At 38.3% G+C, this 17,362-nt stretch overlaps 1 protein-coding gene across 3 annotated transcripts in view; it reads left to right on the forward strand.

The window, feature by feature from the left end:
* ANKHD1 (ankyrin repeat and KH domain containing 1) overlaps window positions 1-13,092 on the forward strand; it is a 104,628-nt gene extending 91,536 nt beyond the window's left edge. For 2 of the 3 annotated variants that reach the window (XM_019662386.1, XM_019662401.1), the window contains 10 exons: window positions 698-872; window positions 1,565-2,021; window positions 2,500-2,646; window positions 4,305-4,454; window positions 4,604-6,216; window positions 9,320-9,496; window positions 10,552-10,803; window positions 11,346-11,521; window positions 12,178-12,342; window positions 12,606-13,085. In XM_019662386.1, coding sequence (XP_019517931.1) covers window positions 698-872; window positions 1,565-2,021; window positions 2,500-2,646; window positions 4,305-4,454; window positions 4,604-6,216; window positions 9,320-9,496; window positions 10,552-10,803; window positions 11,346-11,521; window positions 12,178-12,342; window positions 12,606-12,665 — 3,372 coding nt within the window. In that variant the 3' untranslated portion in view covers window positions 12,666-13,085. Of the gene's footprint in view, window positions 1-697; window positions 873-1,564; window positions 2,022-2,499; window positions 2,647-4,304; window positions 4,455-4,603; window positions 6,217-9,319; window positions 9,497-10,551; window positions 10,804-11,345; window positions 11,522-12,177; window positions 12,343-12,605 lie in introns of all 3 variants that reach the window. The other variant, XM_019662394.1, reaches the window with a different exon arrangement.
* The last annotated feature ends 4,270 nt before the right edge of the window (window positions 13,093-17,362 follow it).

Below are 17,362 nucleotides of genomic sequence, written 5' to 3' on the forward strand. Positions count from 1 at the left end.
TTGGGGGAAGGGGAACAGACAAGTTGCTGTCCTTTTGTTCTTCAGTCTAGTTGTGGAGGATGTTGCTTCACTGGCCCATGTTGGTATTGTCATTGCGCTGTTCCCTGGGTGAGGCAGATCGGTCACCGGCCACTGGACGGCCGCTCACGGCAGCTCTTGGCAGCACACAGCTGCTGCCAGCCACTCACGCTGCCTGCCGGCCACACACGGTAGCTTATGGCAGCCCACTGCAGCAGAGGCTGAAGCCTACGCCGTCTCCAGCGACTCATGGCATCCCAGCTCCAGGTTGAGCTGTCGTTCACCATCTTAGCTGTAGAGGGCAGTGTCACTGGCCCTCATGTGGGATCTGAACCGGGGCCCTGCTGCTCAGAGCTAGTGTCCCAAGCCAGCTCTTAACCAACACACCACTCAGCTGGCCCGAGAAAAATAATTTTAATTAACACTAATTAATTATAGTTCAATATTCAATTACTTTAACCTGAAATTGACAATTAACTCTTATAGTAAATATTCCTAAATATTTTACATTGTAAAGTGATGGCCAGTTTATCTATTTTTCCTCTTGTTGCTTTTATCAATGTGTTTTGAGACTGATATCCATGGGAAACCCCTTGTATCATAAACAAAAATATCATTTCATTCTTTATTTTAAATTATTGCATTATTGATAAAATGATATACCTACTTTATTTTGTAGTCGAGAGAGGAGAGCAGAAAGCAGGCTCTTGCAGCCAAAAGAGAGAAAAGAAAAGAAAAGAGAAAAAAGAAAAAAGAGGAGCAGAAAAGGAAGCAGGAAGAAGATGAAGAAAACAAACCTAAGGAGAATTTGGAACTACCAGAGGATGAAGATGAAGAGGAAAATGATGAAGATGGTGAGAAATGACCCATCCAAATTAGTGATAAAATTCTCCTATATTTATCAACTTCATTTTGAGTGTTTTTTACATTGTAAAGTGATATAGACAGAGGGGAAGACAAACATAATTTGAAGAAGTTCAGTTGTAATTTAAGTCACCCTATAAAACATTGTGTATGTCCTAAAAGCGATATAGTAAGAGGATTGCCAAGTTCTTTCCTACTTTTTCCTCCCCCAGAAACTAGGAGAGGTCCAGTTCCTCAATAAATTTTTAGCCAAGGTTGAGGCTCAAAGCTATACAGCACTGGGGTTCATTACTCTCAGAGTTGTTTAGTGTATAGTCTGGCAGTGCTTGTAGTAGGCAAATAATATTGTTGTATTTGAATTCTAATTCTAAAATATTACTTGAAAAATTTCCTAAATTCAGACTATAGTGTTATTTTTGGTTAATTCATGAGACTAGCTAGCATTTCAGGTCTTGAGAATGTTAACAGTGTGAATATTTTATACAGATTTAGACATCACAATATGATACTGTATATTTGTTCTAACAACTGTAAAAATGTCTTTATTTTACTAATGAATACTGGTAAAAGGAAAGTATGATCTAAGGGACTGAATTATTATGAAATATTAGGTATATCTATAACAATTTGTTTTGAGATCTGTGGCTCACAATGTGATTTTTATCCTTTTTGATAATTTCAGTGGAGCAAGAAGTTCCCATAGAGCCTCCTAGTGCAACCACCACCACCACAATTGGAATCTCAGCAACATCTGCAACATTCACCAATGTGTTTGGGAAAAAAAGGGCCAACGTGGTGACAACCCCCAGCACCAATCGGAAAAATAAGAAGAACAAAACAAAAGAGACCCCTCCCACTGCACCTTTAATATTACCAGAACAACATATATCCTTAGCACAGCAAAAGGCAGATAAAAATAAAATAAATGGAGAACCCAGAGGTGGTGGTGCAGGTGGGAATAGTGATTCAGATAACTTGGACAGCACAGATTGCAACAGTGAGAGCAGCAGTGGTGGTAAAAGCCAAGAGTTAAACTTCACGATGGATGTGAATTCTTCTAGTGATCGGAGATACCCCTCACTGCTACTCAATTCCCAAGATGAAAAAACGAGCCTCGCCACTTCTAAAACTCAAACTCGGTAAATATTTCTGACTTGTGAACTCCATAGCCACTTGTCCTTTTTCATGCCTGGCACAACAGGTTGAAGGACATTCTTCAAGCACAAGTTGTGTTGAAAAGTTTAAGTCCACTACATTATCTGTCTTCAATATTCAAAACTGAAATTCACCAGTGTCCTTCTAATCGTGCACTAGCTATGAAATGAAGTTATTAGAAATTTTTATGATTCAATTTTGAAATTGAAAATGTTAGCATATCTTGATTTTAACTGTCATTTTTATTGATGATAGTACAACTTTTGGCTTCTGAATCCATTTTAATACTAAAATAGATGATGGACTCATTGCCCTATTTCTGCTTTTCTGAATTGTTGATAATTTGCTGTGCCAAAGTTTAATTCAAATATTCCAGCATAACTTTGTCTATAAAGCAATCATCCCTTGAGTTTCTAAATTAAAACCGTTCTCTTATTGGACTTGATATTTCTATCTTTTCAGACTTGAAGGCGAAGTGAATCCCAATTCTTTATCAACAAGCTACAAGTCAGTGTCATTGCCATTAAGCTCTCCAAACATAAAGCTGACCCTGACTAGCCCTAAAAGGGGGCAGAAAAGAGAAGAAGGGTGGAAAGAAGTTGTACGAAGGTAAGTAGTACTAGTCTTTTTAACTTTCACAGACCATACAGATTCTCCTGTGAGATAATTTGAGTTTGGTTATTATTTTAAACTGCAGTGCCATTCTAAATCCAGAGTAGGCTAAAGCGAAATTAGAAGCAATGTGTAAATTTTGTATGCGTATTTTATATGATACAACCAACAAATGTTGGCTTTAGAATAACAAAAAATACTTTATTAAAATATAAGATTTACAGAAAAACCATACAAAATGATTACAAATTTGATCTTAAAGGGAATATTCTACATTTGACAGCAAAGTCACAGTGTTATTAGTGAAGGCTATGTTTGTTACTGATTCCATTTGGTTCAGTCACGCTTGTCTATTTACTGTGTTTAAATAAAGTTTAACGTAGAGAACGTATTCTGAAGAACTGGTTAGCTGCTTTTAACTAATGCAGTTAGATCACTGTAAAAAGGGAGGAGGGAATCTATAAAATGAAAACTGTCTTCTTCCTCAAAAAAAAAAAAATATATAAACAACCCACACCCCTGCAGCTAACCCTAACAACTAACTACCTTTATTCACACTGCTTTGTACTTAAACTGTGATGGGGGAAATAATAAAAGCAGAGAGGGGCCACTGCTTTTAAATGTTTCACACAACCCAGATGATACTTCTAGCTTCTGCCTATGCTTCACAACAGGGAATCAAGACGACCTAGATTTGCTACTGTGCATTTAATCAGCAAAGGACTGAGACGTCTGGGCTTTTATTCTGTAATATTTCTAAGGCTTTGTGTCCATTCAATGCAAATAAAAAAGAAATCTTGGCAGAACACGAGAAGGGATGCACACTTGACCAGATCGATTTAAGTATTATTCATGGCATATAAACCTAATCCGTGCTCTAGCTCTCAAAATATCTAAATATAGTCTTCCCAACTTGTCTACAGTAAGATGATAAATTTTGATTACAAAATCAAAATTAGGGGCTGCCATTCGGTATTCTTCTGGAAGGAATAGTTCAAATTTGAAGGTCCCTCCCTAAAAGGGGGAATCCTAGGGCCCACCAATGAAAATAATGGGTCTTGCTCTCATTTGGTTCTGCCAGCAAATACTGGGTTTCTTTGATAATCCTACGGGGCAGTCAGGCCATCTTGTCAGATCCTAAAATCAGCCTCTGGTCGTCTGTCTGGCTCCACTCGCCTCACACACAAGTGAAGTCCCAGGCTCCACTTGTGAGCTGCTTTTTATGTAGTTCAAATCTAAGGCTTTATTTTTTATTGTTAAGTATATGTTGTTGATATTGATAAGCTAGCCTCTGTTATTCAGTATGAAACTTAACAATATGGTATGCATTATTTTAATTTAGAAAGAGTCAATATATATGGTAACTGCAGTTTAGTTGACATGTGATATTTTGGGCAAATTGGAATGTGTAGATCGTGAGTGATTTAAATATAATTTTTGTTTTCAATGGCAGTGTAAGTTTTACCTTTACTAAATTAAATGTAAGAAGTCAGTTTTTAAAATAAAAATTTCTAATAATTTCCTCTTTAAGATTTGAGAAATATCATTCCACAAATATCCAGGAACATACTTACTAAGACATCTTTTTTAATAAAGACATTTACTATTCAAAGACATTTGATTTCATAAGCTCATGTGTAGTCTTCATTTTTTAGGTCAAAGAAATTGTCTGTTCCAGCTTCAGTGGTTTCCAGGATAATGGGAAGAGGAGGATGCAACATCACTGCAATACAAGACGTTACTGGTGCCCATATTGATGTGGATAAACAAAAAGATAAGAATGGCGAGAGAATGATCACAATAAGGTAATGTATATTGCTAGTTCTGTGTGGAAATGAAATTTGATTAGAAGCATACTTTTGTTAGGTATGGTAGAATCAAGAATTTTCTTTCATGGTAAAGATTACCTGTTTTTTTGTTTTTGATCTTGTTTTTTTGTTTGTTTTCTCCCCAGGGGTGGTACAGAATCAACAAGATATGCAGTTCAACTTATCAATGCACTTATTCAAGATCCTGCTAAGGAACTGGAAGACTTGATTCCTAAAAATCATATCAGAACACCTGCCAGCACCAAATCCATCCATGCAAACTTCTCATCTGGAGTAGGCACCACAGCAGCGTCCAGTAAAAATGCATTTCCTTTGGGTGCTCCAACTCTTGTAACTTCACAGGCAACAACATTATCTACGTTCCAGCCTACTAATAAACTTAATAAGAACGTTCCAGCAAATGTACGTTCTTCTTTCCCAGTTTCTCTGCCCTTGGCTTATCCCCACCCTCATTTTGCCCTGCTGGCTGCTCAGACTATGCAACAAATTCGGCATCCTCGCTTACCCATGGCCCAGTTTGGAGGAACCTTTACACCCTCTCCTAATACTTGGGGACCATTCCCAGTGAGACCTGTGAATCCTGGCAACACAAATAACTCTCCAAAGCATAATAATACAGGCCGTCTACCTAACCAGAACGGAACTGTTTTACCCTCAGAGTCTGCCGGACTAGCTCCTGCCAGTTGTCCTATCACTGTCTCTTCTGTAGTTGCAGCCAGTCAGCAACTGTGTGTGACTAATGCCCGGACTCCTTCATCAGTCAGAAAGCAGTTGTTTGCCTGTGTGCCTAAGACGAGTCCTCCAGCAACAGTGATTTCTTCTGTAACAAGCACTTGTAGTCCCCTGCCTTCGGTCTCCTCTGCACCTATTACTAGTGGGCAAGTTCCCACCACATTTCTGCCCGCAAGTACTCCTCAAGCACAGCTTTCTTCACAAAAGATGGAGTCTTTCTCTGCCATGCCACCCCCCAAAGAGAAAGTGTCCACACAGGACCAGCCCGTGGCAAACCTGTGTATCCCGTCTTCAACTGCAAATGGCTGCAATAGCTCTGCCAGCAACACCCCAGGAGCCCCGGAAACTCATCCATCCAGCAGCCCCACTCCTCCCTCTAACAACACACAGGAGGAGGCCCAGCCATCCAGTGTGTCCGATTTAAGTCCTTTGTCAATGCCTTTTGCATCTAATTCAGAACCTGCTCCATTGACTTTGGCATCACCAAGATTGGTTGCTGCTGATAATCAGGATACCAATAATTTACCTCAATTAGCTGTACCAGCACCTCGAGTTTCTCATCGCATGCAGCCCAGAGGTTCCATTTACTCAGTGGTACCAAATGCAACTCTACACCAGGATCCCCAGTCTATTTTTGTTACAAATCCAGTTCCTTTAACACCACCTCAAGGCCCACCTGCTGCAGTGCAGCTTTCTTCAGCCATGAACATGATGAATGGTTCTCAGATGCACATTAACCCAGCAAATAAATCTTTGCCGCCTACCTTTGGCCCAGCCACACTTTTCAACCACTTCAGTAGTCTTTTTGATAGCAGTCAGGTGCCGGCTAACCAGGGTTGGGGAGATGGGCCACTGTCCTCACGAGTTGCAACGGATGCCTCTTTCACTGTTCAGTCAGCATTCCTGGGCAACTCTGTCCTTGGACACTTAGAAAATGTGCATCCTGACAACTCCAAGGCACCCGGCTTCAGACCACCTTCCCAGCGAGTTTCCACTAGTCCAGTTGGTAAGTTATAACTATTACTGCATCTCAGTCTGGGGCTCTGACATCATAATCTAATCTTCCAAGGTAATAACAGTAAAGCATTTATTTTGTACATAACATTGCATGATCTTAAAGATATGACAGTGTGTCACAAATAGTACAGACCCATGAATGATTGCTGATTGAGTGGACAAAAAAGTAGCTGTAGGTAAGTCACTCACATATAATGAGCTGCTTTATATTCTCTGTATGATCTCTGTCCCCCATAGCAAGGACCTTGCATAAGTCTGTTTTCTTAGAATTGGTGTAAGATGATCTTAATAAAAAAGAACTTACAGGATGCTTCAAGGACTCAATTTACAGTTTTTAAAATTGCAGTGATTATTTACATTTCTCAAATTTTAAAAGTTTGCGTTGGTTTTTAGGCATCCACTCATAATCTTCATTCCTCATTTTTGGTCTTGGGTGCTCAGACCGAATATTAAATGATGTTATTTAATAGTACCCTATATTATTTACATTAGATGGAACTGTTTGAGGAGATCCAGTCATTTGTGGGCTCTTATTTTTAAAAGACCAGCTTAGAGTCAGCTGTTCCTTCCTCGAAATCAGAAATTAGCTGCTGAAGCATTGTAAGAAATATATAGAAAGATATGAGGCCCATGGTGGCTTGGAGATATTAGAAACCAGAATCTATTTTCCAGAGTCTAAGAGCCAAATTTCAGTCCCATCTGCACTATTCTGAAAAATAAATTGGAAATTGTGGCTGACCTAGAATGGAGATAAGAACTATTGCCACTTAGAATTTTTCTTCTAGTTGAACTATCCCATAGTCCATCCTTCCTTTTATGCTAATTAAAAATTATCTATATTGTTTAAAATTTGTGAGTTCGTGGAAATGGTATAGCCTTAGCTTTCATTTCTGATATTTTTCAATTTACTTGTCTTTTCAGGAAAACATAGCTGTTTATATCATCTTTCTAATAGAAATATAAGCTTACATAAGACCATCTATGGTCCAAAATATTCTCTAGGATTTTTTTCTTTTTTTCTATAAATAAGTATCTATTTTAACTTTTCATTTTGGGGAAACTAATCGAGTTTTTCAAAGGCCCCAGGGTGAAAGAAGAGCTCATTGCCACTGCTCAGGCTGTGGTAGAAAGCATTAATTCTTAACTTGACTGGCACTAACTAATATGTGAACTTAGAGTACCTTAGCCAGAGTTGGACTGTAGATCTCTCATATTCTAGTGTTTGAGTTCTTTGCACTCCATGTACTGTATCCCAGAAGATGTGCAGATGAGGAATGTCTAGAAAAAAGTCAAGGAAATCATCCATCTAGTTTGGTAGAAAACAAGGCTTTGGGACCTTAACTAATCCATAACATCAAAATTATTTATTGCTAATTTAAATAATAATATAAAAAGCAAGCATTAATCCTTGACCTTCTTTCTGGGGTCCCGGATTAATTAAGCTTGACCTCATTTCTTAATTGCTTGTATGGTTTCTTTTGTTGATGCTCTTCTTTCGTGGCTATAGTTTACTCCCCTGGTTTACAAGTAAGAAATATTGGGTTGTTGGAAAAGTCATGACGTATTTTTTCTCTTTTTCATTGCAAAAATGCATCATGACTTTTCCGACAACCCAATAGTAATACTTAAGAAGATGGGAAAGGATGTGAAAAAAATGAAACCTTCAAATGCTGCTGGTGTAAATTTAAAATGGTGCAGCCACTTTGGAAAAAAAGACAGTTCCTCAGAAAGTTAAACAGTTACCATATGATCCAGCAATTCTACTCCTTGGTATACCCGAGAGAAAACATATGTCTACACAAGAAAAGAATTTGTAGGATGCAAACTAGATAAAAACTTTGATCTAGTTTGCAGCTGTTGATTTTTTTTTATCAGATGGAATAATGAAAATATCTTTAGTACATAAATGTTCATAGCAGCATTATTCATAATGGCAAACGTGGAAAAAACCCAATGTCCCTCAACTGATGAATGTGGTTATCTATGTAATGAGATATTATTTTCATTCTAATATATAATCATGTATTAATATACAATGTCTACATAATGAGATAATAGAAAGAAAGGAGGTACTGATTTATGCTACAGTGTGGGTGAACTTTGAAAACAGTATGCTAAGTCAAGGAAGACAGTCACAAAAGACCACATATTGTATGATTCCATTTATATGAAATTTCCAGAATAGGCAATTCTATAGAGACAGAGAGTAGTATGTTAGTGGTTGCTTAGAGGTGGAGATATGGGATAAAAAACAACCAAGACTGACAGGTACAGAGTTCCTTTTAAGGTAGACAAAAATGTTCTAAAATTGATTGTGGCGATAGCTGCACAACCCTGTGAAAATACTAAAAGCCTTTGAATTGTATCCTTTAAACAGATGAGTAAGACCTGCTTGGGAGAAGTTTTGAGTTTTTTATGTTGATATTAACTACTTTTTCCTGAAATGAGCACCTGTAATCCTTTTCCAGATCCTTGTTTATTTTCCCAAATAAGTTCTCCAGAGAAAGCAATAGAATTTGAGAGAAGACTGCTAAATTTAGTCTTATGCAAACTAGAGAAAAACTTCGATATAGTTTGCAGCTGTTGATTTTTTTTTTTTTAATCAGATGGAGTACTGAAAATATCTGTAGTTTAATAGTATGCTTTTCCTTCTTGTTAGGAAGAAAATATTAGTAGGTGTTGTTATTCATCTTCCATAGGAAATGACTCAAGTTACATAGATACACAGCTGTACTTTGAGATTTGCCACAAAAGGGAAAACAAATTATTGATGGGTACCACTTAGTTACAACATGCTCTCATTCAAGTCCTCTCTGGTGAAAGCTGAAATTTATCTGGAACATACTCCAGGTGGCAACCATTCTTAAACATTGGGCTCACTTTTCTATATCTAGTGCTGTTTGGTGATATTCTTCTAGACTGCAAGAAAAAAATGGGTTTGGGCTACATGATATCACATAAATGGATTCTTTTTGCTGTGTTCTACAAATTTAACTACATACTTTCTTCTTTTATAAAGGAATTAAGTGAACCTTGGACTTTCCATTTTAAAGCCTTGGCTAATTAGGCGTCCTGAACCTGCTTTATTTCAGGGTTACCATCTATCGACCCATCAGGCAGCTCGCCATCTTCCTCTTCTGCTCCTCTGACAAGTTTTTCCGGCATACCAGGAACACGCGTTTTTCTGCAAGGGCCAGCTCCTGTTGGGACTCCTAGTTTCAACAGACAACATTTTTCTCCCCATCCGTGGACAAGCGCTTCAAACTCATGTAGGGATCCTACAGGAACTCATCCCAAAGAGTCTTGAATAAGTTACTAAACCATTTGTTTCAGGAAACACTGTATTATAACTTTAGTAATCTAAATGGTATGCAGCTACCCAAGGTTTGTATTGCAGTCATGTCAAAAACAGTCAGTCAGTTGTAGGATAGAAAACTTGAGAAGGATCAAGCTATTCTTCTAAGCCAGATATGTTTACACTGGGACATGGATCAAGAAAAGATACTACAAGTAGTTTTATGAAAGGACCTTTTGTGGGCAGTATTGTGAAATAATTTCTTAAGTCTGAAAAGAAGCTGAATTTATGTATCTGATCAATTCGGTATATACCTGGTCATTTATTTTTACATTTTAGGCAATCGTATTATTGCCATTCATAAGTAAAAATATTCCTCTGTTCTGACTTATTTATTTCAGTATTTGGAATAGATGAAGTTCCAATAGGACTTGAACAGGATTTGATTTTTTTTTAAATGAGCCTCATGAGGTAGTCAGTGAGTACTGGCCCTTTTAACAAGGAAAACTACCCATATTATCTGATAGTCCCATTAAGAAACAAAGCCGTGAATTAAATCCTATGATGCTTTGCTAATATTTAACCTTTCTTCCTTATGGATAAAAAAGGCTGTAGAAAAGGGGAAAAAAAACAACTTACGGGTACAGAGGGCCAATAGCTGTTTTGCAGACAATATGCCAAGTACTGTGCAACATTGCCACATTTAAATTAATTTAAATTGGGACAATATGTTTTGAGAAGATTATTTAGAACTAGAATAAGAATAAATATGGCCTTTTTCTCTTCCAGTCTTGTTCAGTTCAATCTGGAAACTGTTTTAGACTATTTGTTTATACTTGCCATAGGCAGAAGTAGTATAGAATAATGTTTACAGAACTTAATATATTCTCATTTGAATGATCTTATAAAATTACATCATTTTTCTTTACAGACCTATGTTGTGGAATAGATCTTTCCAACAAGGTTTCTCATATTCTTATCACTAGTTTTTATATATAATAAAACAATAGAGAAATATTTTGCCACCAGGTGACTCTCCTATTCCATCTGTTTCTTCGGGATCATCTTCACCTCTTTCAGCCACTTCTGCCCCACCAACATTGGGCCAACCTAAAGGAGGCAATGCCAGTCAGGATCGGAAGATACCTCCCCCAATTGGAACAGAGAGACTAGCCCGGATTCGGCAAGGAGGGTCTGTCGCACAAGCCCCTGTGGGGACCAGCTTTGTCGCTCCTGTTGGACACAGTGGGATCTGGTCATTCGGTGTCAATGCTATGTCAGGTACAGTTCCTTTGCCCTCTCTCTGGAGGGATATCTCAAGTAAGTTATGGGATTTTGCCATTAAAACTTAGTTCCTTAAAAACAAAAAAGCTTATTAGTGCTTACATTTAACAATCAATAGAGGTTTTTATACTTTTGAAAATTTCAGTCCAGTCTCAGAGTCTGGAATGTTAGTTTGTACTACATGTAATATGTATAATAATAATGTATAATATGTACAAAATAATACAGAGTTGATTAGACGTAAAAGATTCAAGGGATATTTCCTTTTTGTCTGAAGCTTTTCGGTATAGAATGGGACAATCAGGTGAGTTCTTGCAGGAAGCACTTAAACGACAAGGTAGAGTGTTTGGGGTACTCAGAGTACTTACCCAGTTTTCCAGGAACTTGTTTTTTTGGTTTGCAAACATTCTCATGAACATGCCCTGAGCTCTTCAGAAGAATAATTTTAATAAAATTTAGTATGAAAAAAGATCAAGTGGTAATGTTTTGTTATTTTATCCAAATAAACATCAAACCCTGTTCTCAATTCTTCTTTCCAGAAGGCTTATCAGGTTGGTCACAGTCTGTGATAGGGAACCATCCAATGCATCAACCATTATCAGACCCAAGCACATTCTCCCAGCATCAGCCAATGGAGAGAGATGATTCTGGAATGGTAGCCCCCTCTAACATTTTTCATCAGCCTATGGCAAGCAGTTTTGTGGATTTTTCTAAAGTGAGTTGACTAACATCATTGTAACTTGTTTAACACTTCGCCAGCCAATGTAGTCACATGTTAAAGAATAATGTGTATTAAAGTAATTCTTTTTGGTGGAACTAATTTGTTTCCATGACTTTGCCAGATCTTTTACCCAATTTCAAGAGTAGATTATGTTGTATACCATAGTTTGTCCTCAAACTATCCTGTAGTCCTCCCAGGACGCCTGAGAGGTTTAGTTAGGTTTTGCTGCCACAGCTTTGAGGGAGGCCTCTGCCCCTCAAAAAGCTGGCTATGAGCTCCCCAGTGCCCTTTTGTCTGCTCTGAGGGCTTCCCGTCTGCCATAAAGCCAGATGATGGCTGTAAGCAATCGTGTAGCATGAGCTTATTAGTGAAATTAAAATATGGGAAAGGTGAGGGTATTATATGTGATCATCAAATATGAGAAATTTCCTGATGATTTGATCCTGAATTTAGTTGTTTTTTTCTCTTCTCACTGAGAAGTGTTGCTGATGCAGATAATCACTTTTGGTTTCTCAGCACTGTATAGTGCTGTACATACAGGATCCTCTGGAGTTCTTTGAATGAAGGAAACTAGAGAGATCTAAGCTGGTATTATGGAATCATCATTTATAATTACTTCATGGTTAAACCTTTCTTTTCTGCTGTTTTAGGGTCTGCCAATTTCCATGTATGGAGGGACCATAATACCCTCTCATCCTCAGCTTGCCGATGTGCCCGGAGGCCCTCTATTTAATGGACTTCACAACCCAGATCCTGCTTGGAATCCTATGATAAAAGTTATTCAAAATTCAACTGAATGCACTGATGCCCAGCAGGTAAAATGGACTTAATGCTCTTTTATTTTTCAGATTTGTCATGTCATTCTTCGGATAGTGTTAAGTTCTGAATATCAAAAGTCGTGACATCTGAATCTGAATTAAGTTTTTCAATATCAAGATGATGCTACTAAACATTTTATTTCATGTATGTGTGTTCTCCCGAGGCAGAAACAGTGAATTGCCATTGCATTTATATATTCATTTTGTAAATGTCTAAAGATTCCTAATTAGAAATTCCAATTTTTCCTCCCCCTTTTCAGATTTGGCCTGGCACGTGGGCACCTCATATTGGAAACATGCATCTCAAATATGTCAACTAAGTTAGAAGGTCTTACTCTTTAGCCTTGAGAAACCTATGACCTTGGAAGAACCCTGGGGATTTTTTTTTTTTTTTATGTGCCTAACTAAGAAATTTTCTCTAAGGCTTTAGCAATGGAAATTTGATTGCCCATTGTATAAGAAAAAAGTGATTTCCTATCCATCTGATTATGTTCTCTGGTTAGTTTAGCCATTTTGAACTTAGTGCTTTTGGCTAAACATACTGAATGCTACTTGTATGCAGAAGGGAATTAGAGGATTACATGTTTCAACCTTTTAGGGTGGTAAATACATGTACAGTTGTTTACATACTTAAAAGGAAAAAAGCTGAGTAAATTTCTTGTCATATAGTGGCTCTACTTAATGTAGCCTGTATTAATGTGAAATATTTACCAGAATATTCAATAAAAAGATGAACAGTGTTTAGAAGTGGGGTGTGATCCTTTCAGTGGTCATGCAGGTACCACCCAGTCCACAATCATATTGAACCAGGTTGGGCTTCTCACATTTTACACTTAGAGTCCATTCTTAGACTACCTTGAAAAAGCACTTTTAAGACTAGTTATCTATTTGTTAAACATTCCTTATTCTCTTTCTCTTATCATTTTATAAATGATAAAGTTTCAAGCCCCTGCAATGTGTCTTACCTGACATTAGCAGATAGGCCATAGATAGGTTTAATTCTTTATGGATCATGAGTATGTCAATAAGAACAATGGGATTTCAATCAGATGACACTTAGGGACACTCAGGTCAAACTTAGGGACACCCAGGTCATCAACTTCAGTTTCCTTTTGTGCTTCCTGACTTTTTTATGTAAATATTTTGGTTTTAGGTGATCTACGCTTTGTTTGGGTTGGGACATAGGAGGGAGCGGGGGTGACTCCTGTAATTCTGTTATATTGTTGAATCAGCTGAGAAATGTTTATAAACATGTGACTAATTCTGGGCTTAGTTCCATGGACACAAGTATGAAGAGCCAATATGTGTAATAAGCTAAACACAGGAACACTGGAATAGATTGCTTTGGCCAAGCCATAGGCTTTGCCAAGAATCTGATACAATAGAAAAGGGAGAACCATCCCATTGAAAAGAACAGTCATCAACTTGTTAATGTTTTAATATAGTTGAATTTCCCGGTCTTATGTATAGGCAGTCTAAAAAAGAAAACAAGAAAACGTTTAAGGCTGATAGAGAAGCCAAAGCACATATCAAGGCAAAGGAAGGGTGCACAGAAAAATAGTAACTAGGGGCAGAACCATACAAGCAGCACTTTTCTGCCCTCATACCAACAGGAGTTCTTAATCTTCTCTGCTCCTAGAGCTACCACTAGATGACACACACCATGTTTGTTCTGTGTTAGATATACCTGGGTCTTTTGTCTTCCATATCATCTTACACATGAAAGAGCTTCTTTAAGCTCATTTCTTATTTTCTATTTTGAATGTATTTGGGAAGTATCACTGGTGTTGAAGCTACTGCCTTTGTATTGCTTGATAACCACATCAAGTGTTCTCAAGATATCCCCTTGCCCAGAGGGGGAAATAAGGACCCTTGGATCACCTACCTATCTTGCTGTTTCCACTTACCAATAATATATAAAAAATTTTTTTAAAATCACCTAATATTAGTGAAATGAATGAAACTACTCTTGATGAAATATATTAATGAGAGATGATATTAAGTAAATTATTCAGTGGGACAAAAAGGTAAGTTTTGTTCTGTTTTAACTGTCTACAATACATTTGAATTATCTGGAAGAGCCCTTTACCCTATCTTCTGCGCCTTGAGGACAACAGAATGAAACATTTTAGCTCAGAAACTAGAACCAATGAGGAGGCAATTACGAGAAATTTCTAGGAGGATTAGGAAGAAACAGGAGCTGTGCAGTTGGTAGTTATTTAGAATACCCTCTTCCCTGCCCTCTTACCAGCACTGCCTTCTTTTCTTTCTATTTGGATCCCAGTAGTCTATTCCTCACCCCATTTTGCCTGCTACAATCTCTTCTTCCTCTGTCTTGCCTCTTCCTGGCATTACTTTACTGCTTTTTACCAACCTGAACCTTGGATTAAACTTAGCTCAGGTAAGAACTTAATTACTTTCAAAATTACAAGGGATTTGGGGTGGAGGCAGCATGGGTACAGTGAAGTAATAGTCAGGGCCTAAATTTTATTTTCATTTCTGCCACTTGAAGCTATATGACCTTAGGAAGTAATTTCTCATTTCTGGGCTTCACTTTCCTCATCTGAAAATGAAATTGAACATAAGCGAACTCAAAAGAGTCTCCTAGTTATCACACAGATTTTCTTCTTTTTCTTGTGAATGAGAACATATGGTATGAGAATACTGGAAGCCACTAGATAGAATGTTTACATTGCTGAGGTTTGAGAGACCCCTACCATTGGTTCTCACATGGAATCAAAAGCCCATTGTTGTGGCAGCCAGTACTGATTTTGAGATTTTAGTGGAGGCAGAAGAAAACTTTGCACATCCATAGTATACCCTCAAGTCATTAAGAAACATCCTGCTGAGGCATAAATTAAACCCTGTGAGAATCACTTTCAAGGAATAAAAGTATATCATCAAGGTTTCTGGACCCACTTATTTCTAGTAGTGTTCAGTGTAAGAAAATTCCACTATCAATAAAAGTATTGATGTTTTTTAAGACCCTTTAAACCTATTGTGGCTACAGTGTGCTCACTTGCCCTTTTATAGGCCAGTCTGCTTCCTTCAGTCCTTGCTCTCAAAGGGGAAATCCCATCACCTCAGCTAAGCAGACCGAAGAAGAGAGTTGGACAGCTAATGGTGGCCTCTCCTAACCAGAGGTAAGAAATCTCAGTGGAACTACAGTTTCCATCTGTTCTTATAGATTCTGGTCAAATCTATTCTGGTCAAATCTATAGATCTCCCAATGTCAAACTTAGTGCATGAGGGGACCATCCTCAGTTTGAGGTAGCTTGTAGAGGGGAAAGGCTGGTCATATTATGCTTTCAAGCCAGAGAGGAGTACTTAGTTTGCACAGTTCTGTCTCACTGTTTAAGTAAGACCTTTGGACCACATTGTAAGCCAGAAAGAGGCAAACAAGCCTGTAGGAAAACAGCTCCTGTACATCTTGTTCTCTAACTACCCCTAGATGTCTTTTACCAAGAAGTGGGGCTGGTTGTGACGTCTTCCAGTGGACCCTGTGCTGAGATGAGGGGCTCTGATGACACTGCATTTTCTATTTATTCTCAAAGATTTGTCACCATTTGCCAACAGGCACGTTCCTTTACTTTCACTCTCTCCTGTTAGGAAACAAGTGAGAGAAAAGTGGTTTTAAATATCTAAAACTTAAGTGTGTTAGGATCACCTCTAAAAAAACGACAGGAACCTGGGACTCGAGACTTAATTTGGAAAACAAGATCATAAATCTAATGATCAGATTGCAAACCTATTTTGTGATTACTTTTCTCCTCTTTTACCTTGATGGTATTGCTGTGAGTCCAAAGTACAGTTGTCCCTTGGTATACACAGGGGATTGGTTCCAGGACCCCCCTCCGCAGATACCCAAATTTGAGATGCTCATGTCCCTTATATAAAATGTCATAGAACGGGCTGGCCGAGTGGCTCAATTAGTTAAGAGCATGCTCAAGAGTGCGATCCCTGAGCAACAGGGTCGCCGGTTCGATTCCAGGCCCGAGCTGAGCTGCCAACAAGTGGCAGGATGGCTCAGCTAAAAAAAAAAAAAAAAGTCATAGGACAATGCAGTTAGCCCTGCAGATTCAAAACCTGGGGATATGGAGGGCCAACTCTATATTGAAAAAACTGGATGTAAGTGGACCTGCACATTTCAAACTCAAGTTATTCAAGGATCAACTGTAATTTGCCTAGTGGCAGTGACCTGATATTCCCTTGTAGGTTTAGTCAGATTTCCAGGAGTGGAGTCTGGGCATAGGTTGTTTTTTTTTTTTTTTTAAGTTCCCACACTCTAATAAATGGGTAATCAGTATTGATCCTCTGATTTAAACTCTTGGTCCTTCATCCAAGTTGCATGGATGATCAATCTGGCTTTCTCTCTAAAGCCAACTGCCTATTGACTAGTTCCCTAGCCCTTATAGCACACAGCATCTCAAGAAAAGTAAGCTTCTACCAGCAGTCTTATAGTAGGAGTACTTGCTGCTGTTTTGTAGTAGAGATTAATAGAAAAGAGAACTTACTTCGTATTGATTCTTCTTGAAAACCTTTGACACTTCTCTCCTACTCTGGCTGGTCTTTCTCAGGCTCTTTTGGAATCCTCTTCCTCCACTACCCTTAAATGTTGATGTGCCCGCCTCTTCTTTCACTGTATCTTCTCCCCAGGTGATCTTATCCCTCACTCTTGGATTTCACTCCATCCAGATCTGAATCACTAGCCCAGAGCTCTCTGAGTTTCAGACCAGTATATCTAGCTCCTTACTGTGCTGCTCCATCCAAGCATCCCACAGACATCATACATACACAGTATAAGATAGTCCCTTCCCCTTGTTTTACCTATTATATTACATGGGTACTACAAGCGCTACCAAGACTCTGAAAGCAGGAGATTGGGAATTATCCTAGCTTATTTCCCTCTCCCTGGCTCCATCCTTAATCAGTCACCTTTATCCTTCCTCCTCTGTGTATCTAGATCCCCCCCACCCCCCACCCCATTCTTCTCTCTCTCTCTCTCTCTCTCTCTCTC

Source organism: Hipposideros armiger, unplaced genomic scaffold (assembly GCF_001890085.2).
Source record: "Hipposideros armiger isolate ML-2016 unplaced genomic scaffold, ASM189008v1 scaffold_11, whole genome shotgun sequence".
NCBI classification, from domain to species: domain Eukaryota; kingdom Metazoa; phylum Chordata; class Mammalia; order Chiroptera; family Hipposideridae; genus Hipposideros; species Hipposideros armiger.